We start from the raw sequence: 26,559 nt of genomic DNA on the forward strand, positions 1-26,559 counted from the left end.
GAATCCCCCTGTAAGTGACTTATGGAGAATGTTGATTAATATTGTAGTGGACCATGTCAGTCCTAAACCTCTAGTAGAGGCCAGTTTAAGATACAATTATGCTGCTACAGACTGCCACAAACATGGGGCTGATGAACAAGCAAAGTCAGATTACATGAAAAATGACTCGATTGTTCCTTCATGGAGTTTTTAAATTGGAATATGAGAGAGTGTTGGATTGCAATTGTCTGATCTGGAGAACAGTATTGATTTCTGTGAAAATGGCCCCTTAGGCTAATTGCTTCTGTGGTACATGAGGCATTGTCCATCATCCTTGTGTCTCTGATAAAATTCTATGTTAAGGAGTGTTCAGATATAGCACTTACAGGGAGGAAATTAAATAGCCCCACCGGCCTTAAACAAACTACGACAATGAATTGTTTGGTTCTACCTAAGCACAAAGATTATGATAGACACAGGATATCGTAACTATGTTTTTGCAAGATGTTTAACGTACATTTCAATATTTAAGATTGAGTTCTTCTACTTAAATATCCTGGACTTTCATCAAGGTAGAATGCTTCATTTCAGAGTCCACATCTCATACTGGACAAGATGTGCTTATCAAAGGTGGGCTACTACTCAATTGATGACAAGCTGTATCTGTAAGTTGTCATTCCAACTGCTGTTATATGGATGTCAGTAAGTACACCAGATAGCCTCACGTTGTGTAATAATGGCTGATTAGATCTTATTCAGTAGAGACTGATCCAAAGGGTCTCATTATAGAGACCCGATGTACTAGTCTCAAGCACCTCCGTTCTTTCTTCAGCAGTATTTTACTGGCTAGACGATGGTCCACAGGATTCGGTTGTTTTCTAGGCCCACCACATCAAATCCACCTCACTGCGAACCTTCTCCAGGAAGTGGGATATCATTTTTGAGGCTACTTATCTGCATCTTATATTGCTGCAATGCTCCCCTATAAATGTATATATTTTGATTAAGGCATAGCCATCAGGTATAAAATACACCATGGGTATTTTATGAGGCGGGTAACGTAGTCACTGTTATAGTGTGTTTGTTTTCATTGTATCCACTGGGTTTTCATACTCCGTTTAACTGTTTACAACCTTTGTTAACATACATACATTGCAATGGACATAGGGAAAGTGACCAATTACAGGGGGTAAACATCATAGTGTAGAATGTATGTACCTTTCTAGTGTAGTCTTTTAGATTGTGTGTGTATCAACCGATCCCTTAGGTTAAAGCCTCTTTTAAAGGAAAACAGTGGTTTTCCAAGAACACACACTGCCTGTACTTAGAATACGTCTATATTTATGTATTATTTTGCATACATTGTTGCACTGGCTGGAGACTGCGTTACACACATCATTCTATTACAGGGTTTCTATTAGGGATTCCGTGCTGTTAATGAGGACTCCTTTTTTTAACTTTTCTTATTAGATTCTGTGGTTATATTTTTCAATTCGTTTGCTGATGAGAACTTCTGAAACTTCTTCATGCTCCATTACGCTGCCAGTGCAAATGATCAGTATGTTGTTTATGTCCAATGCCAAAATGTAATATTTCTCTTGTGTGGCTATTGGCGCATATAAATATATTGATATTCCAGGCTAGGTGAAAATGGACTACACATTGAAGTACCTTTTAATTTGATTATAATTATATATTCCTCGCACTGGAAAATATTTGTTAAGATGCTTGTTGGCTCATTCAATAATGAATGAAATTTTGGTAACATTCTCATGTTTCATTGCATAAGAGTTCACAGATTAACCTCAGTGTTGCTTTTAGGGGATAGTCGTGTAAAGGGCTTCAATATAAAGGCCATCTGATTTTCTGATTCTAAGTTGAATATAATAGCATATTACACTGGTCATAGATACTCTATATACATCCAAATCTGAATTCCCCTTCAGCATGTATAGTAATAATTAGCTGTTGCGCGTATTACTTTACTATAAGTGTTTTGTTTGCATAAACTGCATTCATGTTAAATCGGTACTTAGTTATGTAATTTACTGTGCTGCACATAAACGCCTGGACTTTTTTCTCGGATGCAGAGTCTCTGCCAACGTCAGACAAATTGCCTTTTACCTTTACTCTCAGAAATATATTTATGTATGTGGTGTTTGTCTAGTGAGAACCTACCCTACAAGCAGCAGAGCTCTATACAAAGGCAAAGTTATAGTCTATCAGCGGCTGGAGGAGAAGCTTTATTCTTAGAGGAAGACCTTTACTATGTTGTGGTGTAGCCATGTGGGGATGCAAGCCCCAGCCAGGAACATCAAAGCGGTAGGATTCATATTCTCATACTCCTCTGAACACACCTTTTTTTATATCGCGTACAAAATTCTGACCTCATGAGACCTAATCCTGAGTTTCCCCATCACCCTCTAAAAGTGTTAGACATAATTCTGTCTAATGTCAGGTCATGAAAGTACACCTAGAGGACATAAGGAGGAGTGTTAAGGTTCTTAGTACTGTTGTCACCTACACAAAGTGCAAATTTCCATTGGGGCAAGGTGAGAAAAACACTGTTGGCTCCACTGTCAACACCTACAGTACAATTGACAGGAGCTGCACAAACTGCCTTCTAAGAATGTTCCATATGTTAAGCTGATAGTGTTCTCATCCTGTAATCAGATGTTCTTTAAACTCAAGCCGATTCACCCTTAGTCTTGGAAAAATCAAAATATATCGGTTTGCATAACTCCATAAACCCTGTAAGACTAAACATTTTAGACAATGTCCTCTGGAGGCAATATGGACTTGCTTTGAAAATATAGCAAGTACAAAAATTGTTGATTTTCAGCCCAAGTTGTTGCTGACTATCTGGCCAAGATATAAGAACAACTCAAACTGTTCTGATTATACACTTGTAGGACACTGGAGACAAGTACGATAGAATCTTTCATCCTCTTAAGATATATTCAGCTTCAAAAATAAAACTTCAAAAATGCCACATTTTCCAGGCTCCAGTGCTTACTTCAATCTCCATCAGAATTATTCAAGAAACTGACCAACAATCTTGGGACAGGTGAAAAATGGATAGGCAAGTCAAGGAACACTTGAGCACCGCTCAAAACAAACACCAGCCTTTGGGTTCGATCTATGTTTCATTTGAAGAGCAAGCGAGGAACCAGCAAAGATGCTACCCTGCCTTTTTCTTCCCTAATGCAGTATTTGGGAAGAAACAAAACATGCTGCATCAATATTAAAAATGGGGTCTCTAGTTGGCAGTGGTGTGCACCTTTAGTCGGGACCCACACTCTAGTCAGGATAAGTGGAGTACCCACTAATTTTATCTGTGCTCACCCTTGAGTAGCTTGGCATAGAGCAGTCAGGCTAAACTATAGAGAGAATGTGTAAAGTATTAGTGCACACACACACACACATACACACACAGTAGCACAGTGAAAACACAACAAAAGTACTCCACACCAATTTAGAAAATAGCCAATATTTATCTGAGTAAAACAAGACCAGACCGATAAAAATCCAACATACCCAAGTCAAGATATGAAGACATTAATATTAAATGCAGTTATATCGTTTAGAAAACCATAGCTCCAACTGGGGCAATTTGGTTTAGCTTGACCGAGACAAATTGACAAGTTCCATCCGACTGCGATGGAGTGTGAGCTGGCTACAGGAGTCACACGGACCCCAGACCAGTGCCTTGGATGTGTCCCAAAGTCAAAGATCGTTCAAGGCGCAGAGGAGGTGAGGCATCGGTTCCTTACTGCTATACAGGTCATTGGCACATTGAATCTCAGGGTGATGCGTTGCTCAAAGGACGTGAGGGGTCACTGTAGCAAAGTGGTGTCAGTTCCTGGAGGCTGTGTATGTGTGAAGAGCTGATAACACTCGGAGATGATGCAGGGTGCAGGGGAGGTGATGCAGAGGTGATGCATCGGTTGCAGGTGCAAGACCTCGGGTACTGAAGTCAACACGGTGTTGATGATGCGTCAATAACATAGCACGGTGCTTTCATTCCATGGTGTCGATGTCGAACCACCAGGCCACAGGAGCTGTGTCAAAGTCAGAGCAGTGCATCACAGACTTCAGTGAAGCAGTGCTCAAGACTCACGCAGCGGGGGTAATCCAGAGGCGCTGCAGCACCGTCAGGGATTGCGGTCATTGTGTCACACACTCAGCGAGAGAGGACCACAGCTACGCTTCAGGCAGCGGCAATGCATTGTTTTCGCAGGGGTGCGCAGGTTCCCAAGTGACGCTTGGAGTCAATGCATTCATTTCTCGGTTGCAGCACCAGAATCGCCTCCAGGGGTCGAGGAGTGGGTATCACACCAATTGGCAGATCAGGACTCACAGCAGAGGAGTCCCAGTATTTGTTGCAAGATGCAGGTGAAGTCTTTGACGGCCCTAAGACTTCCAACAGGAGACAAGCTCAACTCAAGCCCTTGGAGAAACTTTAGAAAGCAGGATGTAGAGAGCAAAGTCCAGTCCTCTCACTCCCAAACAAGAAGCAGCAGACAGCAGGCCAACATAGAAAAGCAAGCAGCAAGGTATTAGTCCTTCCTGGTTGTCCAACAGCTCTTCCTGGCAGAATGTTGTCAGTCCAGAAGTGTTTCTGTTACTCTTGTTATGGTGTCAGAGGTCCAGTACTTACACCCATTTTTGCCTTTGAAGTAGGGAGACTTCAAAGAAAGGTCTTTGCAGTGCAAAAGACCCAGCCCTTCTTGACCCTGGCTCCAGGTGCACTACAGAGGTGTATGCAGTTGTTTGTGTTGGGACAGGCACAGTCCTACTCAGGTGCAAGTGTCAATTCCTCCCACCACTCTAGCTCAAGAAGACTCAGTAAAACGTTTGATGGGCCGACAGGATAAGCAGGGCACACCTCAGCTCTGTGTATGACTGTCTAGAGTGAATTCAAAAAAGAAAGCCATCTGCCCCTTGGTTTAATGAGGAGCTGAAAATTCTGCGATATCAATGACAGGCAGAAGAAAATGGCGAAAATCCTATTCAGAGTTAGACAAAAAACTTCTGAAAGCGCAGCAGACAGAGTACAAAAGGGCTATAGCCAATGCCAAACACTCTTCTATGCCACCACCATCCTTCAATCTCCCAATAGCACTAAAACACTCTTTAACATCATTAGGGACCTCTCACAACCCGCATGCATAAGCGACAAAGTGGTTGCAACTCAAGAAATGTGCAATGAGATCGCCACTTATTTTGAGCAAAAGATCGCCAAAATTGTGGGGGGGCTGGAGGAGGGTAGAGACTGCGATAAGGATATAGCAGACCAGCTGGCGGAGGAGGAGGAACCGCCCACAATTTCATCGTCCTTGGAAAGTTTTACCCCTCTGACTATGGAGCTTTTCCTCAACCTGGCACAAAGTGTGTCATCTGGGTCCCCGTTAGATCCTCTTCCACATAAGATCTGGAAGGAATACGGATCAGAGCGGTTCCCCCAGATGTATCAGATCTGTTATCAGTCTCTGGAGGAAGGCGTAGTGCCGGAGGTATGGAAGCAGGCAGTGGTCACCCCCCTGCTCAAAAAGCCGTCACTAGATCCCATGGTCCCAGCACACTTCAGACCTATATCGCTCCTACCCTATCCGATAAAGATCATAGAAAAACTAGTCAGCAGGTCCCTGTCAGGCTACTTGGAAGATAACTGCCTACTGGAGAAGGACCAGTTTGGCTCCCGCCCAGGACATGGAACAGAAACTGCATTGGCGACCGTGTTGGACACTCTTCGAATGCGAGCTGACAGTGGCAATTCCTCAGTACTAGTACTGTTGGATATGTCGGCCGCATTCGACACGGTCAGCCATGCATTCCTGGTGCACAGACTGGAGAGACTGGGCGTGAAGGGCAGGGCTCTAAAATGGCTCCAATCCTATCTGATGGGCAGACAGCAGGTAGTGACCCTGGCCCCTTTCACCTCCCCCAAGTCCCGGGCTGGTCACGGAGTACCACAGGGCTCCTCGATTAGCCCGATTCTTTTTAATTTACATCTACAGCCTCTGATCCCTATGATATAGTCATTTGGGATTGATCTGGTTAACTACGCCGATGACACCCAATTGGTGTTCTCCTTAGAGGGAAAGCAGGCAGTGACCATGGAGACCTTCCATAATTGTATGAGTAAGGTCGCCAAGTGGCTGAAAATAAATTCCCTTCAATTCAATGAGGGGAAGACTGAGGTAGTCTATTGCCAAACACCGAAAATGAGCCAGCAGCCATCCTGTGAGATCAGGCTCGCACCGGGAACAGAACCCTGTATCCCAGTAAAGACCGTGCGGAACCTGTGAGTTATGTTGGATGACGATCTCCAATTGACCTCACAGACAAACAAAACCATCAGTGTTTGCTGCGGCCTACTGAGAGCACTCAGACAGATTTTGTCTCTTCTACCCGATGCGACCAGATCACTGGTGGTCAGAAGTGTGATCATGGCAAGATTGGACTACTGTAACTCTCTATACCTGGGAGCCCCCTTTTACATCTTACAGGGGCTCCAGAAAGTCCAATCTATGGCGGCCAAGCTAGCTCTAAACAGACCCCGTAGCTCTTCTACAACATTGGCACTCAGAGAACTACACTGGTTGCCAATTGGGAGCAGAGTTGCTTTTAAGTCTCTCTGTATTGTTCATAGAGCACTACACAACACGGGACCTATTCCATTACAAGAAAGGATTACCTGGTACAAACCTATTAGGTCACTGCGCTCCTCTAGCTTGGGGCTGGCAGCAACCACCAGGATTAGGAAGTCAAGGCTAGGTGGTAGAGCTTTCTGCACCTCAGCATCAAGGCTGTGGAACGAGCTGCCTCAAAAAATTAGACAGATCGACAATCTGCTGGAATTTAGAAAGAGTCTAAAGACATGGCTCTTTGCCAAAACCTAAAGTTCGACCGCAGGCTCATCAAACGTTGTGTCACTCCATTTGACACAAACTCCGCTGTATTGTTCTTTTCCATCTGAATATTCCTTTCTGGCGCCAGGATACCCATAGGGCGACAGCTGCGCGGTATAAATATTAATACAATACAATACAATACAATACAATTCACAAAACCCAAGTGTCATCAACCCAAGCGTGTATTTTAAGGACAGACAGAGGAACCAAATGGTTAAAGTAAGAAAAGTGGTAGTGGTCCCTACATTGGTGGGGAGCACACAGTGTTGTTTAAATACCCCTCACACACCAACAGGCCCCTTGGTGTCATGCTTCATCATCAGGGTCTTCGCACCCCTCTACGGGATGCGGCGTGCTGCGACTCACGACTACGTAGGAGCACTTGAACTGGACTATGTGTTGGTGTGTGTGAAGGGAATAAATGTGAGTGGTGGGGTGAAAGACAGTGATAGTTAAAAGATACCTGGTTCGTAGGAGAAAAAAATAAAAAGTTTTTATTAAGCCCTCGGCTGGTATCGTTAAAAAGTGCAGTGTGAGGTTGTTTATACTAGTTAGGGTACATCAACCTCTCTAGTGCGTCGACATGTTTCGGAGAGTCAAGGACTCCTTCTTCAGGACGGGGATGTGCACTATTATCCCCACCTTACTCACATGTATGTAGATGTCAAAGTGTGCTCTACAAAAATAAAATAGGTGAAATGTACCTATTTGTGTTATATTAAATACAGTCCGTTGCGCCCAAATGGCGTTGTTAATAGAGAACCTGTGAATGAATAAAAACATCATGAACTATACCATTAAATTATGATTTTGAGAAAAACCTGTGTAGGTACACAGGAGGGTGATGAAGAACCAAAAATAAGGCTCAAAACCCTGTAAAAGAAAAGGACATAGACACACATCTAGACTAGGACACACACAGATTTGATATGGTCGCCATTAGAATCCCTGTGATGGAATAGTGGAATTTTTTTTTTACTACATATAGTTCTTACTTCTGGACTAAGGCTAACTAGCCTCATGAGCCTAGGCGTAGTATAGGGGGTTCTGCTGTCTCCTTGCTCAATGTAGCAACCTAAGAGGATGTCAAAAGAGAAGGGGACAGCGTGGATTTAGAATCTAAAACGCTGTTTGTGAGAAAATAGGTTTCTCCATGTTCCAAGGTTTCAACTCACGGTTACTGGCAAAAGTGGTAGGCTGTCATCCCCTCAACGCGGCTCCGACGTTATGTCGAGTCGTATTGGACAAATGCCTTATATAGTGGTAGTAATTGCTCCAATTAGTGCTTAATAGGAATCGGAAAAAGCCCAAAGAAGGACCTGGACCCGGGAAAACAGGTCCGGTCCTGCGCACGTGTAAAGGGAGTGTCTGGATCAACCGCGCATGCGCGGGCGAGTAGCGTTAGAGCTTCCGCGCATGCGCGAGGGACACTGGTTTTCTGCGCATGCGCGTCAAACCGGATTATGCATCGGGCTCCAGGCGTGATAGTTACCGGTGGAAAGTTCGTGGTTTTTAAGCAAGGGCAAACAGATTACATCGGGAAAAACTGTTTTTAACAGTTATGCATACTCTAGGATATTGTTAATGTTAAGTGTTATTAAAGGGGAGCTTTCCTGGTAAAGTTCTGGTGATAATGGTGTCATTCCATGTTATCACTTTCAACCTATAAGGTCTAGCTCATCATAAGGCTTGAAAACAGTACTGTTACTTGGCAATTTTTTAAGGTACATTCATCTTAACTGGCCCCAGGGAATGGAGTCATTTAGTCCGGTGGTGTCTGTGTCCAGACGGAACACCCACCTTTGCTCCTTCTCAAATAAACCTGTTTCTGATGGAAGTTGTTCGATCACTGTCAGTGTAATTCATTCACACAATGCTGTTTTTCCAAAAAGTGTGCTGCCATCTTAGTAGTTGATTTCTTGCATCTTCTGTTGCTTTTATGTTAATTTATCTTAGTTTTTACAGCTCGTGTGGTCATCCCCACATATTCCTTCTTGCATGGGCATGTAATTAGGTAGACCACGTTCCTGCTGTTGCAGTTAGTGAAGGCTCTTTGTTCCCATTTGGTGCCATTTTGCAAGGTCAGGATCGAGCTCTTCTCAGTCAGATGGCAACTGTTACAGTTCCCACATGGGTGATGTCCATGTAGCCCCTGTAATCTAGTTTGTTGAATCACAGTGACAGGGGGTCTGGTGTGCACAAGAATGTCTTTTAGATTTCTTCCTCTCCTATGGGCAAAGAGAGGTTTTTCAAAATCAAGAGTGCCACTCGTCAGGATTCACCAGTGTTTGTTCACCACTTTGGAGACCTGATTTGAAATTGAACTGTATGTTGTTACACACACTGTCCTGTTGGTTGCGTTATCCTTGGGGGCTTTGTCCTCCAGAAGGGATTCACGGTGGTTGTTTTGTGCCCTCTTCATTGCCTTGTTTATGATTCTGTCCGGATAGTTCCTTTGTCTAAGCTTCTCACTCAGGTCATGGGCTTGGGTTTTATACTTGGATACGTCGCTACAGTTGCGGCGTAGACGAAGGAACTGCCCGTATGGTAAATTCTCCCTCAGGTGACGTGGGTGGAAGCTGTCGAACCTGTGTCTCGGTTCTCAGAAAACCTGCTACGGAGACACATTTCAAACCCACGGCGAGGAACTGCCTCCTCAGTGATAACATGGAATGACACCATTATCACCAGAACTTTACCAGGAAAGCTCCCCTTTAATAACACTTAACATTAACAATATCCTAGAAATGAATATCCTTTGCAGAGTATGCATAACTGTTAAAAACTGTTTTTCCCGATGTAATCTGTTTGCCCTTGCTTAAAAACCACGAACTTTTCACCGGTAACTATCACGCCTGGAGCCCGATGCATAATCCGGTTTGACGCGCATGCGCAGAAAACCAGTGTCCCTCGCGCATGCGCGGAAGCTCTAACGCTACTCGCCTACGCATGCGCGGTTGATCCAGACACTCCCTTTACACGCGCGCAGGACCGGACCTGTTTTCCCGGGTCCAGGTCCTTCTTTGGGCTTTTTCCGATTCCTATTAAGCACTAATTGGAGCAATTACTACCACTATATAAGGCATTTGTCCAATACGACTCGACATAACGTCGGAGCCGCGTTGAGGGGATGACAGCCTACCACTTTTGGCAGTAACCGTGAGTTGGGACCTTGGAACATGCAGAAACCTATTTTCTCACAAACAGCGTTTTAGATTCTAAATCCACGCTGTCCCCTTCTCTTTTGACATCCTCTTAGGTTGCTACATTGAGCAAGGAGACAACAGAACCCCCTATACTATGCCTAGGCTCATGAGGCTAGTTAGCCTTAGTCCAGAAGTAAGAACTATATGTACTAAAAAAAAATTCCCACTATTCCATCACAGGGATTCTAATGGCGACCATATCAAATCTGTGTGTGTCCTAGTCTAGATGTGTGTCTATGTCCTTTTCTTTTACAGGGTTTTGAGCCTTATTTTTGGTTCTTCATCACCCTCCTATGTACCTACACAGGTTGTTCTCAATATCATAATTTAATGGTATAGTTCATGATGTTTTTATTCATTCACAGGTTCTGTATTAACAACGCCAATTGGGCGCAACGGACTGTATTTAATATAACACAAATAGGTACATTTTACCAGTTTTATTTTTGTAGAGCACACTTTGACATCTACATACATGTGAGTAAGGTGGGGATAATAGTGCACATCCCCGTCCTGAAGAAGGAGTCCTTAACACTCCGAAACATGTCGACGCACTAGAGAGGTTGATGTACCCTAACTAGTATAAACAACCTCACACTGCACTTTTTAACGATACCAGCCGAGGGCTTAATAAAAACTTTTTATTTTTTCTCCTACGAGCCAGGTATCTTTTAACTATCACTGTCTTTCACCCCACCACTCACATTTATTCCCTTCACACACACCAACACATAGTCCACTTCAAGTGCTCCTACGTAGTCGTGAGTCGCAGCACGCCGCATCCCGTAGAGGGGTGCGAAGACCCCGATGATGAAGCATGACACCAAGGGGCCTGTTGGTGTGTGAGGGGTATTTAAACAACACTGTGTGCTCCCCACCAATGTAGGGACCACTACCACTGTACAAGTGGATTCCTTTTTGTTTAATAAAATTACTAGGGGAGACAGAATCCACTCCCTCCTCTCCCTCCCTATTCTTGTTTTTCTCTTAAAGTAAGAAAAGGCCAACTTTCTAAAAGTTAAAGAAGAGTGGGAAACCCAATATACCCTTGCGGGCTTGGGCAGGTACTATTGGTAAAGTTTAAGGGTGCTAGCAAAAAATATAAAAAATATTTTTCTACAATGAGATTTCCCGCTTTTTTCATATTTCTCACATTTTTTCATATTGAATATTGAGTATGTCATTTGAATGTTTTTCCTAGCTAGTTGGGAGCTATATAGAAACTAGATCAGATATCAAATTTGATTGTACAGACTAGTGTTGGGAAAAAAGATCCAAGTCTGAAATTTGGTGATTATTCTTACAACCAAAATCCCTTGCTGGCACCCTTAAACTTTACTAACTTTCTAAAAGTGGCATTTTCAGACCAGCAATTTAAAAATGAACATCACAAAAGATGCATATTTAAATTGTGAGTCCAGAGACAACAAATTATATTTTGTATCAGCTCCCAATTGGAGATACCCGTGTTAAATGCTACAGGGCAGCTCCAATGCTAACCTATGGGAGAGGTAGCCTACCAGGACATTTAGACTTAAAAGAACCTTTCCCGCCTTTTAAAGACTCAGCACTTGACCCCTGGGGCTACATAGGGGCTTCCTTAGGAGTGCCTTACATGTAGTAAAAGGGAAGGTTTGGGCCCGGCAAGTAGGTGTACTTGCCAGGTCGACATGGCAGTAAACAAACTGTGCGCACAGGCTCTGCACTAGTAGGCCTGAGACAAGTGTGGAGGACTACAAAGGTGGGGGCACACTCAGTGCTGCAGGCCCACTAATAGCATTTGGTTTACAGGCCCTGGGCACATGTGGTGCACTGCACAAGGGACTTACTAGTAAATCAAATATGGCAATAATGGAGAAACCAAACGCCATTACATTATAGACAAAGAGTATGCACTTTGGACACTTTTCCACTGCTAACAATTGCTAAAGTCCAAACACCAGCGAAAAGAAAGTCCAGCACACAATCAAAAACAGGAGGCCAGAAGCAAGGCGGCATGGGAAACCATGCCAAAAGATGCCTGGCCAAGCAAGCAAAATAAGTGGAAAAGTCCTGTAAGGCAACGTGGAATAACATCAAATCCTAAATATTTGTATTGCGACCCAGAGAAATTGCAGTTAAAATACACGCACAAGAAAATATACGACTAGCAACTGCAGCAGTTTGGGTCTTGACAAATCTTTCCCATTGAGACCGTTCAACCTGCGAGTAAACTCTGCCTCTCCTCTCTGGCCCGATGCTTTTGCTTATGTGTTTTATTTCTTTTCACTCTCTTAGGGCTCTTGTCCCTTTTAAAAACATGTTATTTTCCAAAATACTGTAAAGAAAGATGTATTTTATTATGCCAGAAAAATGTATCATTTGAGTTATATACGTGTGCACAATGTTCAAATTGAGTTCTTGATCACTACTATGCATGAAACATGTCCTTTGCTGTTAAATTTAAGACAGCCGGAGAGTAACAGCATGAGGATGAACTTCAGTTTGTGTCCACGTATCCTGGGCTGAAATCCCAGCATACTGTTAGTAAAGCACTGGGAGATCCCAGGTGCCTCTCACATTGTGTGGATCATTTGTATTAAAATGATTTGTTTCAGAGAGTGTGCTATACAAAAATACTGCGTTGGCCCGCTATATAAGGGATGCCTAAAACATAATTGTTTCATAGAGGACTTCTTTCTTACATTAATTGGTCTACATTTATTTTTGAGAAATTATGAACGTAAAAGTTTATAAACATTAATATGGTCATCAAATATAATGTCCTGAATTGAAACAAAAAAGTCAGAAAAAAATATGAACTAATATTGAATTAAAAAAAGAGTCATCATATTTCCCATCTCTTCTCTTGCGGGATTTACTTGATAATTCTTTCTGTGTGCTCGGCTAGTAGGGACGAAGCTTTAAGCAGTGCACTAGACAGAGTAGCACACTGCCCAGGGGTTTGAGGCGCCCTCTGCACCCCAGTTAAGGCTGTATTTTATACCTGAACGAGGCTATGGGGACCCACTTTGCTTTCTTGCTTTAAGGCACCTGGTATACTTGATATATCACTGTCTGTAGTACCGGACTCTGCGGCTCCTCCACTAAGGTGGAGAAGCATCATCCCACTGCTCTCCAAACAGTTCAAAAGAAAAAATTTAATTAGAATAACGCAACATTAATATTTTATTTTTCCTACTGCAGTAGCGCAGTTTTATGCCAGGCGGGGCTGGCTAGAGCAGGGGAAGGAGTTGTGGAACTCTCTAAGTGCGCATGACATTTAGGCCAACTGTGCACTTTTCATGTTCCCCTCCGGCTGTATTGTACATCCTGGGTGGAGAACATGCACAGGCTGTCCCTGTCTGAGCGCCGAACCACAGGGCTCAGACCAATGAAGATGCTGCTGTCATGGTGACAGCAGCATCGTGATTGGCTCAGGGGAGCCTGGGAGTCCATGTGCTTCCTGCTGCCGGGACTCGAGACAGGAAGAAGATGACGAGAATGTAGAAGAGTGATTTTGCAGCAATGATGCACTGACCCTTTCCGTGTGAATCGTCCATGTTGGTTTTGAGGTATACCTTGCTACGGCCAAACTGACATGTGCGATTCAACTGCTACAACCCAGCTGTCTCAGACAGCTGGGGTGTAGAGCAGGCATAGGCCTTCAGTGTTTTTCTAGCGCTGAGGTAGCCTGCTCCAGCCAATCCAGACACTCCTCTTGTGCAGCATGAGAGCAGTGTCTGGATTGGATAAAGACCTCTGGGGCCTCGCTCTCTGAGGATTCTGGAGCTGGGGCCTGGAGAACACCGAGGATGTGCTGCAGGCTCAAGTACGTGAAACTTTTTTTTCCATATTTAAATGTTTTTTGTTTGAATGTATGTTTGTGAATTGTATTTATGTCGACCCACCATTTTTGTGGGTCACCGATCGCCACTGGTATCTTTCTTTCTGGCTATGCTGCTTTCCGTTCTTAACCTTCTATTTCTCTTTAGCTCACCTCTGTCTCCACCTCCTTCTACTTCAGTTCTCTTGCAATAGGAGCTCTGTACTTGTCTATGGTTCTCCTGACCGTCTCATTTCTCTTACTCAGCAAAGCTAGAGGCCACTACCATGTCAGAGAAGTGTACACATACAAAGGGGGAGGGACAAAGTAGGGGAAGAGAATGAATGAGAAAATTATCAGATTTCAAGTAATGGCTTTGCAGCAGTGCTAGAACATGAAAGGAGACAGTGGAACCATCTTAATGTCAACACTCGAGCTACTGGACGGACCGCCGATATTTGGGGTGTTCGAGGTGACCGCATCTTCTGGCCGTAATTATTTGTTACGACCTTGGTGCTTATGCCTGATGGGGCAACCACTATTTACAGTTACTACGAACCAAGATTAAATATATCTAGAATTAAGACATGTGATCATTGCCTCGTCGAGCGCTTGGATTTTGACCGCAGGAACATAGTTTCTACTGACCAGTTCTTTGATTAGTTGCTCGTTTATCTTCATTGTAAAATATTTGAAAGGAGGACGTCAATCCGAGGCTTAGCGCGCACCCAATACTGTCTTTATCATTTACAAAGACAAGAATTATTACCCTGAAATTGCCCTGAAGAAGTCCCGTTGGGACGAAACGTGTCAGCTGTATTGTCTTTCCTACTTCGAAACAGAATAAAGAAATCAAACCGATGAGCTTTCCCTCATGTCATACTTGGATTTGAATTAATCTCATTTTTGTTACACGGCCTTGCAGCAGTGTTTTGATTTTCCCTGTTGCGACAAGAATACCTGTTGTGAGAGGGATTCATTAGTGATCGGAAATATCTAATAATTACATCTACGATTTCAAGCACTCGACTCATTTTAATATTATGCACTAATGGATTACAAATTGAATGAAAGTTGTTCCAAAAAGGGTCCTCCAAAATGTGCATTGCCCAGGGCCTCCTAAAACCCTAAGATGTCAATTGCACTTCTGTATAAATTTTACATATCTCACGCCAGGAAACAAGCTTGACGTAGAACGGAATGAGTAACCAGGCTGTGTCAGTTGTCTGAATGTGTTTGTTCAGTTGGTTCACAGAATGTTACTTTTATATCATAAGAATTGCAGATTTGCAATATTTACTTGCGAGGAAGTCATGTCGGATATTTGGTGCTTTTTCAAGCACGTAGAATTTCCTGAGATCCAAATAAGGCAGAGAGGCATCCAGCAGATTATTCAAAGTAATTGCTCAGTGCTGACTAGCATTGTGCTCCTGCAGACAGCGCAGTCACGAGTCATCAGCATCACAAGCGCGCGGGCCCGAAGATGGTGCAATCAGTCGTGCAGCCTGCACAGAGGCCTTCTCATTCCATGCTCGCTCACTGCCCAGAGAGCCTAAACCAGGCCTAAAAAAGGGGGGAAATTCACTAACCACTGCTAACTGCAAACGATGTATCTTAATTGCAAAGATTTGCACCCTTTTTTAAGGATGTCCAATATTTTATACTAGGTCATTAGTGACCAAATTATTTTAATGAGAGCATTTTATAATTTGTATTTATATTTTACTTTAATCTGAACATTTTAACAAATGCCTTACTCTTTTAGACCTGTTTTACGATTAACTTTATTGTATCGTTATGGGATTTTTGTATTAACTAAGAATATATCTACTCAAATAAAGAAATAATAAAACTAACCACTTGTGAGTGTTTAATAGAAGAGGTATGTTTGAGTTTGCAGAATATTTGCCATTTAAACTTGCAGACCTGTGAAAGGGAACGGTGTCTTCAGGTATTTAAATGTGTACTATGTGAAACATGAAAGGGGGTTCCTGTTAACTAGTCTTGCTCCTGGACTGTTTTTTCTCTTTTAACTAAGTTGGGATCAGGTTTGTCAAAAAACAGCAGCAAATATCAATTCTTCTAAAAGTTTAGTTTTGTTATTTGTAAAGTGCAGCGTACACCCTATCTGTGGTATAAAAGTGTACGATTTCACGTGTTAAGTTTAGATGCACTTATGTAGCATTGTAATAAACACAGAAAGAAAATGGTAGTTATGTAGCTGTATCGTGTATTGAATGTCATGGGTAGATTATTCACAAGATTTTGGGAAATGTAGACCCAAAGAGAAGAGCAAATTGAAGTTGTAAATTAAACAAATATTAAAGTGTTACTGTGCACATAGGTTGAAGATGTGAACGTGATACTCTTACTGGTGGAATTAACTTTTTAACTGTACATTTAATTAACCGCTATTGACTGAATTAGAGTTTTATTGAAAGATTGGAAAGTTCTATATTACATTATGATTGTATATTTAAGGGTTGGGTGTTTAACTTCTACATTTAAGGGTGGCTTCAGACATGAATTGTTGTTTTGTTTTAATGCCCTCTGATGAGGGTGTTAACCGCCGTTAATCGCCCAATGCACAATTATGAGCTCCAGAAGGAACTAATGGAGCATACTTAGGGCAAAGTGCAATCAACAGTTGCTAATTGTTATAGTTTGTGGATAACAAGGCTGTTAACACCCGGTTCCCCTTACCTCTTACAGGCAGCAAAGCAGCCAACTGCCTGCTTCATGCCCTGCTGTAGAGTTCCGTCAGCTGGCCACATACCATAGATATTGCCGGAGTTTTTTCCAATACAAAGGGAATATATTTGCGCATGGCTAGATCTGATTTTCGAAACTTAACCAGTAGAAAGAACGACGATTCCAGCAGAAACCAGTTGTTGTAAAACATCTGGAATCAAAGCATCAGCAAGAACTGTGAACAGAGAGACACACCGAGGCGTCTTGAAAATAAGGAAAGTTCACTCCTCCAGGAAGTTTAGCCCTCTCTAAGATTTCTCTTGTAACAATCTTGGCTGCTATCACAAACAGCTACCGGGGCTATGGTTTAGGAGCTGACAAGTTACATTAAACGAACAGATTATCTCCACTTTGACATCATGCAATGTGACAATTTCAGCAAACACTCCCGTGAGAGGCTTTTGATTTCTCGCGTGCAAAAAGAGAAATTTATTACGGTTGGCAAGTTTTAAAAGAATACATGAAACGACTTAGGCAGATTAAAGTAATTAAGAATGTAGACATTGTGTATAACGAGGCATCTCCCAGACACTATGGCAGGGTTGGAGAAAATGGTAATAAATGTAACTTTTTTTAGCTTTTTTTATTTCCACTGTTCCAAGGACGTCTGCTCGTAATGTGGGTGAATATATACTGAGATTACGTGTAAAACCTAAGCTGTAACTTAGGCAGCTTAAAACAAAGGGAAATGTAAGGTTTTTACGATAAATGTCGCAGGGTGTTTTCACTTCTATTCTTACGAGTTCTAGCTAGTTTACCCACATGAAAGGAGTCTGCCGCAGCATAAATTTACGATCTGGTAACCCGAGTTCTCAAATTAAGTTTCAATGCTAAACACGAGAGCCTTGTAGCCTGGCATTCCTCGGCGCAAAATGCAGGGCCTGCGCCCTCTCCGGCTAATGGGAACGGACGGGGTCTAATGATGCGACACACTTCGGCACTTGTACAAACAGGGAAAGTACGTCATGTCGAGAATTGAATAGGAACATCACAGAAAAACGTGGAAGCTGAAATATATTTCTTACTTGCATTTTCACATTTCACTCTGGCAAGTTTACATAAACTTTATAATACTACATGAAATAACGGATTTTAAGTCTGGCGTTCACCACATCGCCATGTTTTTAAGAAAGCCGTCAAACTAGCATAATCAACCACGTGGGCGTTGTTAATGCAAATGAGGGTTAAAAAAAGTAACTAAACAACTTAGGAATTAAAGAACAATGAGGAAGACGAAATCTAATGTGCAATTGCTCGTTTGTCTCTGCTCGATCCTGTAACTCAATTAGTCGAAATAATAAGATGGAGAACTCATTAAAGTAGAAATAATCATCACTTCTAACACATGTTGCTTATGTATAGATCCGTGTATGGGCAACCGAATTTCGATCATATTAAAATAATGTAAATATCTGTGTTATTCAAAACTTTTGCGCAACAAAAAAAATGTCACTTCTAAAAATATGTATTTCAATATGTGCTCCCTTTGAAGGCGAATATCCGTGTAAATGATTTTGTAACGTGCTATTCTCAGGAAAATAAGAAATAACTCAAGAGAAAGCTTCCTGTGTTCAAAAATAAATAAAGTGTATTAACACAAGACGCGTTGTTGAAGTTGTGTACGTTTCTTTAAGTTTTACATGGACCCTTACAAGAAGCGTGGGGTAGAAATGACTTTCAGTCCCACAGCATGTTGTATTTCAGACAAGACTACAAATGCGAACCCAACCAAATTCGAGTTCTCTTTTTTTTATTTGAGAAACGTCGATGTATGTGCGAATCAACGACAAATACAATATTGTGGCATCCCCACGCATGCAAAAAAGACATACGAAAAGATAAAACCCGTTGTTTCAAAATGCACGCACATATGATCTCGGGATATGATGGATACGTTGCAGTTAATATTCGGTTTTAGTCAGACGAGTACCCCTGACATAACAATGTATGATAATTTGACAATTTGTTTAAATTACTATCATTGCAGGAAAAAAAGAACACTGCGGAAATAAAGGTTTTAAAATATGCAATAACGTGGCATACACTTTATCTCCACCAGGAAAAAATTGTAGCGCTTACACCCTCGTTCCAGGGTAGGACTTGCCGCTATTACCAGGCATCATTATTTTTTCCGCTTTCCTGACAATGTAGTGGTGAACTATTAAACGACACTTTGGAGAAAACGCCTTGTTAATTTAATTAAATGAAAAATAAAAATATACTATTAATATTAGTCCAAATTAGCGCTTCGGAGCACTTTCGGCCAGCCGATAATGTCAGTGTAACTAACGGGCAGTCACAATAAACCAAGCCGAACCCGACCGTGTGTTGTTTGGAAACGTGCGGTACAAACAAACAGTGCAGTCGGAAACCGTGCAATAAATGCCACATGAAGTAAAGACGGTGACTGGGTGACACGGCATCCCCAAAGACCGCCCTCCACTGTGTCACCAGAAAAGACTCGCGCCGCTAAGTGCGCTATATCATGTGCCAATCAAGTTTTCATATTTCCTATAGTATCATCGCCAGGGAGGATCGGAATAATAAACAATTGTAGTGTCGATCCGGGCAGCCAGGCCATCACGTTGTTTGCTAAAGGTCGGCTTTCCAATGCCGTTATTCCTTTAAACACCCTGGGCACAGATAGAAGGGGCACCCGGAGACGCCCCTGTGTGACACGCCCCTGTGTAGGGCAACTGACAGCTTCTAACTCCGACTCCTTGAGATCGGAATGCACGTGTTAAGCGCTCCCGTGCACTGCGGCGATGCACGCAATAATGGGCGTGCAAGAGGGGGAAGCCAGTGCTGTGCATGAGGGTGCCTGCTCGGCGCGCGCGCCTCGGCCTCTAATAAAGAGGGGACGGCGATAGGTGCGCGCGCTCATTTCCTAGAGCGGAAGGGGAGGGCGCGCGCAGGAAGAACGTGCGTGCGCATCCTCGCAGTCTCGAGTGCGGGCACGCCGTGCGGGAGCGTGCGCGCGCCGTCGCTCTGACTCTGGTCTCGGGGTTGACAGCGAGGTCTAAATATTCCCGACCCAGGAGAGGCAGATCTTCGCCGCCACTGTAGTACCTTTTAAACGCCACCCGTCATTAACACTCTTGTTTGCAGGCCAGAGTGGATCTCTTGTGGTGTTTTTGCACGGGCGTAATTTTTTTAAATTTCCGATGCATGTTCTGGCAATTTTACATTTATTTTGGGACGCAGCCACATGTATATTTTATTTATACATCACAAATAATACGTGGAAGCTAATGTGTCTGTGCACTCCTATCCTGGACTATCTGGAACACCATCTACAGAGAGCGAGAAAAGACTATAAAAATACCATTCTCCTTGGGAGGGGGGGAGGGACAACGAGGTTAGAGGATTTTGTTACATTAAAAATAGCAATTGCAGAAGCGCTACCTCCTAATATCACTTTTGAGATTAACTGAGAGTGAGGGTGCACTTCAGGTGAGACAATCGGTTTCCAACGAGTACCACCTGGTAAAGATAAGACAGCAACACATTCACCAGACTTTCATGATATGTGTGTACACATTCATCATCTCAGAACAAAACACACGCGCTCTCTCTGGGTCATTCCACAAAAAAATCACATCTTCAAGATATATGTATATAAACATACAAAACCTCTCAGGGCAATATACAGATAGGCACACGCATCTACTATGGCTTATACCGCACCACTTAACCACACCTTCAAAGTATGTGTGTATATACACACACACTCCCTCTCAGAGCAGTACACAAAAAGGATTATAACGCAACAATTCACTCCAACTTCAAAGTATGTGTACACACACACACCTCCTTTCAGAGAAATACACACACACACCTACTCTGGGGGTTATACTGCAACACATTCACTACCTTTCAACCACATGTGTATACACACACACCCTCTCAGAGCAATACACACTCTCTCAGGGTAGCACCTGCTTCCTCTAAACGCCACGTGGCTCTCCTTCGATATAAATAAACAAATGTGTCCAGCCTTTGGAAGGCCCTGTTTACATGTGCCATTGTTCCGCCGGGGTGAACAGCAGGGCATGCTGTGCCGTGCTCCGACACATCTCCGCGAGCTCTGGCAGCGGCGGGCTCGTCTCTCTTACAAGTCCCTGTGCCTGCCAGGGTCACGGTCATCACGTCAAGAATGGCAGCATCCTTCAGAGCCCTCGCATCTCCAGGAGGACGGACGGGCGGGCGCGGCGGCCGCCGTCAGGCTGTCACTGGCAGGATGTCAGCCACGGCTGCGAGCAGCGTGTCCGCCGAGGCCACTGGAGACCCGCGTGGGCCGGCACACGGTCCGCACAGCGTGCGGCTCTCAGCGCCACACTCTCACGCTATTGTGATGGTGCAGACGCCATGGTCAACAAGGATGCTCTCATCGTTGAACACAACACAACGAATGGAGGCAAAGATCAATTAAAACAGATTCACATGACCTGGACGCGGTGCTTACAACCTTCGAAGCCGGTCCTTGGTGTGCGTTATTGGTCCATCACCGGTCTTTGTGCAAAAGTCACTTCCAGCAATAAACGTGTGACACTTATATATATATATAGCTTCGTAAAGCGCTACAGCTTGGTATAACAGTAACAGTCAGTCATTTTATTTTATTACATTCCATGATGGTAAATAAAAAATAACGACATTGAGTCTTCGCTACACCAGCAGTGCAGTAGAAAGTCGTATATAATAAGTTAGTATTAATAATAAAATCGCGCTGGTTACATCTGGTAAAGTCTTCCACTTCCCAGCCTGCACCCGCTCGCTCGCATGGTAAGTCCATGGCAGAAAACTTGCAGCATTCCTGCAGCGACACACCCCACGCAACCCCGGCACAGAACATGTACTGCACCTACTAGAAATTGTGTGTGTGTGTGTGTCTGTCTGTGTGTGTGAGTGTCTGTCTGCCTGTCTGGGTCTGTGTGTCTGCCTTTTACCACTTAGCCAGGGATAGGACACACTAGCTGGCAGCTGCCTCTCACACACTCGCAGCTCTCACACACACACATCCAAGGCGCAGGAGCCCTCTCTCCCCAGACGTCAGGAGGCTTCAGGTTGCAGCCGAGCCGTGGGCTCAGCTCCTCCGCAGCCTGCACAGGCGGCCTGGCCTGGGTCGCTTCTGGCAGCCCCCCTCGCCCGGGCTGCTGGATATACCAGAGAGGGGATTAATGAGCCGGGCCTGATCCGTGGAGGCAATGACGAGCCCGGTGGCGATTGGCCGCCCGCCTCTGCCTAGCCCTGCCTTTATAATTTCCACCCCAGTGCATCCGGGCTCCTATACAACCCACGGCAGCGCCCTCTCCCACATCATATACACACACACACGCGCGCGCCACAGAGATGCGCCCGCCCTCTCGGAGCCTGCGCCCCCTCTGATAACCAGCGCACATAAATCAATGTTGTGTCTGTGACTGCTGGTAACGGGGCCCGGGCTCCCAGCTGAACTTTTGGCGTTTTTGTGCATTGCTTCCCTGGGATCCCGATGCTGCTTTCCCCCGCACAAGGATTTCTTGGAGAGACACCCATCCCAAAAGCCGAGCTGAGAAGATTAAAGGGATTGAGAAGGGAGATCGCCTTGGAAAGAGCAGCCGGCTCCCCTTGAAGGATTGCTTTTTTTGCTGCATCTCGCTTCGAAGCGAGTGGCTCTGTTTTTAGTTTCTTTTATTATTATTATTATTTTTACTATTTATTTCTATCCCCCTTCGTGAAGTTGGCTCCCGCCTCGGTTGCCGCGTTGGATCCCACAGCCTACTGCGAGACTCCGGTGTACAACCCGGATCTCTGCCCCAACATGATCGCGGCGCAGGCCAAGCTGGTGTACCACCTCAACAAGTACTACAACGAGAAGTGCCAGGCGCGCAAGGCGGCCATCGCCAAGACCATCCGCGAGGTCTGCAAGGTGGTCTCGGACGTGCTGAAGGAGGTGGAGGTGCAGGAGCCGCGCTTCATCAGCTCCCTCAACGAGATGGACAACCGCTACGAGGGCCTGGAGGTGGTCTCGCCCACCGAGTTCGAGGTGGTGCTCTACCTCAACCAGATGGGCGTCTTCAACTTCGTGGACGACGGCTCGCTGCCCGGCTGCGCGGTGCTGAAGCTGAGCGACGGCCGCAAGCGCAGCATGTCCCTCTGGGTGGAGTTCATCACGGCCTCCGGCTACCTCTCGGCGCGCAAGATCCGCTCCCGCTTCCAGACGCTGGTGGCGCAGGCCGTGGACAAGTGTAGCTACCGCGACGTGGTGAAGATGGTGGCGGACACCAGCGAGGTGCGGCTGCGCATCCGCGACCGCTACGTGGTGCAGATCACGCCGGCCTTCAAGTGCACGGGCATCTGGCCGCGCAGCGCCGCGCACTGGCCCCTGCCGCACATCCCCTGGCCAGGGCCCAACCGCGTGGCCGAGGTGAAGGCCGAAGGGTTCAACCTGCTCTCCAAGGAGTGCCACTCGCTGTCCGGCAAGCAGAGCTCGGCCGAGAGCGACGCCTGGGTGCTGCAGTTCGCCGAGGCCGAGAACCGGCTGCAGATGGGCGGCTGCCGCAAGAAGTGCCTCTCGGTGCTCAAGACGCTGCGCGACCGCCACCTGGAGCTGCCCGGCCAGCCCCTCAACAACTACCACATGAAGACCCTGGTCTCCTACGAGTGCGAGAAGCACCCCCGGGAGTCCGACTGGGACGAGTCGTGCCTGGGCGACCGGCTGAACGGCATCCTGCTGCAGCTCATCTCCTGCCTGCAGTGCCGGCGCTGCCCGCACTACTTCCTGCCCAACCTGGACCTCTTTCAGGGCAAACCCCACTCGGCGCTGGAGAACGCGGCCAAGCAGACCTGGCGCCTGGCCCGGGAGATCCTCACCAACCCCAAGAGCCTGGAGAAGCTCTGAGGGACGCTCTGGGCGCTTGAGTGACCCCCGGGGCACGGCAGGGCTGCTCCCGGGAGCCCCGCCGGTCTCGCCGCCACCAAACTCGGGCCGCTGGTCATAGGAAGCAATCCCACGCATATGATGCACCCTTCACACCCATGACACTTAACCTCAGTACACTACCTGCCTCTACCCCGGAAGTGTTTACCAAACTGGGATTCATGTCCATACTTACAATGACTGTCAACTCAAGCTGCGCCTCCAAACGTTTTTACCTGTAAAGGGGCCATAGACCGTTCTTAAAAAGACATTGACGAAGCCCCCCCGAAAAGACTGGATTATAACCACGAATCAGTATTTTTTTTAATGCGTAAAAATCTATTTGGAGATGCCACCCGAACAAAAATGTGTACTTTTTTTTTAATTTGTATCAAATATTGTGCTCTCGCATTGTCTTTTGAAATTGTGGACGTTGCTGTTTTGTGGTATGTTGAACAGAAGTGGCAAAACATATATATCCGTTCTGGGTACTTCAAGACATTCTCTGCTCAAAAGGAGATACCAGTTGAAAGGTAGACTTTTTTTCTCATGGTACTTTTTTGTCGATGGTCTTTTGAAGTGTCTGGATTTAAAAGTTTACATTTTTTTTTTCATTTCGGATATATTGCTTGTTCGATTTCTAACATTCCATAACTATACTTGAAATGTTATTTAAATATATACAAAAGAGAGAGGAAGGTCGGAGTTTGCTTATACGATAGCGCTTGAATATTGCAAATATATCGGAAAATGCACTTGAAATACACTGGATAATTTCTTCTCTTGTGAATTAGATTTTAATCTGTTGCCGTTTTTATTTAAATACAAGCTGATAAATGAAGTAAAAAATAAATATTGTTACACATTTCAACATTGATTTGAGTTTTCTATTAAAGTCACGGTAAATATATTCTAAATCGGTTTGTTATGGTTAGCTTCTACTGTAGATTATGAAAATATGTATTCTAAATGATTCAGTGGAACCTACTTCATTAGCACATCGTTGGGAATATATGAGGAGTACACGTGTGTCCTCGATGTAGCAAAAAGCCTTATACTTTTTTTTAAACAATAGTATTTGAAAAGCTCCTTTTGAAAATGTATTCACATCTTTCATATGAAAGGGCCTCTATTAGAGCATTGGAAAGAATACGGCGGCGATGCCTAACCAATGAATTTAAAAATAATACACGTCGCTGGGTTTGTCGTGTAGTTTGTATATTCAGCGACATTGCGAATTCATAGGTGTTAAATACATATAACTGGAACGCAGTTAAAAAAAAATAAAAAAACAAGACCTCCAGCGCGCCCTGATGAGAAACAATCCTGCAAAAAAAAGCATATTTGTAACATAAGGTGCCGTTATTTTCACATGTAATTATTTTAGCTCAAAGGTGAACTTTAACTGTAAAGACGTGCATTTGCCAACATAAATAATTTAAATAAAAGTATTAAATAAAAGTTCCAACAGATAAAAGTTCCAACCTAACAAATGTCAGCACAAAATATGATACAATGTAGCACTATGTTTAAACAAGGCACGATCATTAATTATGCTTCATAAATGTGTAAATTATCGAGGGGGGCCAGCGCAGTGTGTCTGCTGTTTGCGTGGTGTAGGCTGCTGGCGGTATTGTTTTCATGGTAAGCACTGTGTCATTTGCCAGTTTGGAACTATCGCTGCCCTGGAAGGACAGCCTTGACCCCCTGAATATTCTCAGATGGATAGAAAACGCATGAATATGTAGGGAAACCGTATGTATTTCGTCTGTTTACTGCTGCATTTCCATGGGATCAGCCAATCCGCACTGGCAGAAAAATGTGTTTGGTGTTCATTCAAAGATGTAGCTGCCATATAAGCCAAAACACTAATTTCATTACGTTTTTTTTCTATATTTGGGCAAACATGCATTTTGTTCACCGTTCCTAGACTGCCGTGTTTGATTTCTAGTAGTTCTAAAAAGCACTTCTAGTGGGAAGCGAAATGCCCAGGTGCGGGAGGGATTCTCGCACACTGAAAATAAGAACTGATACAAATAAACATAAATTACGTTCATTAAAGGGTGTGTGCTCTTATCGAGACTTTCAAACGCTGTGTTTTTTTTGCCCAGTGGGATTTGGGTGCAATTGGCTTTTCTAAATCCCAGTGCACATACAAAGGCCCCATAAAGGTATTTAAGAGATGCGCGGGGCTGTAATCGGATTTCAGCAGCATTAATGTGCAGCCTCCTAATCTTCATAGGACGGGAGACAGTTATGGAAACACGGAAGGGCCGTCCGGTAAGAGCGCGCGCCCCAGGAAAGAGCAGCATGTTGCCCTTGTCACGCGCCAACGCCCCCAGCTCACCAGCCGTGCCCAGGGGGCTGCGGGGGCACCGCAGGCTCTACTCACTTTGGCGTCGATTTTCTTGAAGGCCGCGTCATCCTCGTCCACTTCGAAGTAGATCTCGGTGGTGGTGATGGACAGCGTGCCCCTGGCCATGACCACCGGGGCGATCAGCTGCGCCGGGGTGCTCAGCACCACGGGACCTGCAACAGACAACGGGACATTGTCACCTCAGCGCTACACATGCACACACACACGCACCATCGAACCCCCACTCATGTCAACATCCCGGCCACTGGCGCCCACTGGCACAGCGGCGCCATCTTTAAAGCCACCCCGTCTTGTGCCCAAACACACCTTGCGGTCACCAGCCCCACCGGCATTATCCAGTCTATCACCCCCATGGAGGGCACTCACCTGAGCACTCATGGTGGCTTGGGGCAACCTACCCACCTTCACGGAGGGCACAGATTTAAGCGGCCGCCTGCCTATGCACAGGTAGAGCAGAGACACGAGCAAACACTCTGGGGGGCACAGTGCCACCTGTACGTCCCCAGGCCCTTAGCACCACCCGCAGCATGGCGCCGCCACCTACCAAACAACCCACGGGCTGTGGCAGGCCATGACACACCCCCTGGCACGGGCCTGCTGGATCGGGGGTACCACCGATGCTT

General features: G+C 44.8%; 2 protein-coding genes across 8 annotated transcripts in view; one reads left to right on the forward strand and one right to left on the reverse strand.

The window, feature by feature from the left end:
• NBEA (neurobeachin) overlaps positions 1–26,559 on the reverse strand; it is a 1,820,918-nt gene that overhangs the window by 540,616 nt on the left and 1,253,743 nt on the right. For all 7 annotated transcript variants that reach the window (XM_086935110.1, XM_086935108.1, XM_086935109.1 and 4 more), the window contains one exon: positions 25,952–26,088. In XM_086935110.1, the coding sequence (XP_086791236.1) occupies positions 25,952–26,088 (137 nt within the window). The remainder of the gene's footprint in view (positions 1–25,951; positions 26,089–26,559) is intronic.
• On the forward strand, positions 22,230–24,422 carry MAB21L1 (mab-21 like 1). Its single transcript, XM_086935114.1, has one exon. The coding sequence runs from the start codon at positions 22,462–22,464 to the stop codon at positions 23,539–23,541; it is 1,080 nt and encodes a 359-aa protein (XP_086791240.1). The 5' UTR covers positions 22,230–22,461; the 3' UTR covers positions 23,542–24,422.

The sequence above is a fragment of the Lissotriton vulgaris genome, chromosome 8 (assembly GCF_964263255.1).
Source record: "Lissotriton vulgaris chromosome 8, aLisVul1.2, whole genome shotgun sequence".
In the NCBI taxonomy this organism is placed as follows: Eukaryota; Metazoa; Chordata; class Amphibia; order Caudata; family Salamandridae; genus Lissotriton; species Lissotriton vulgaris.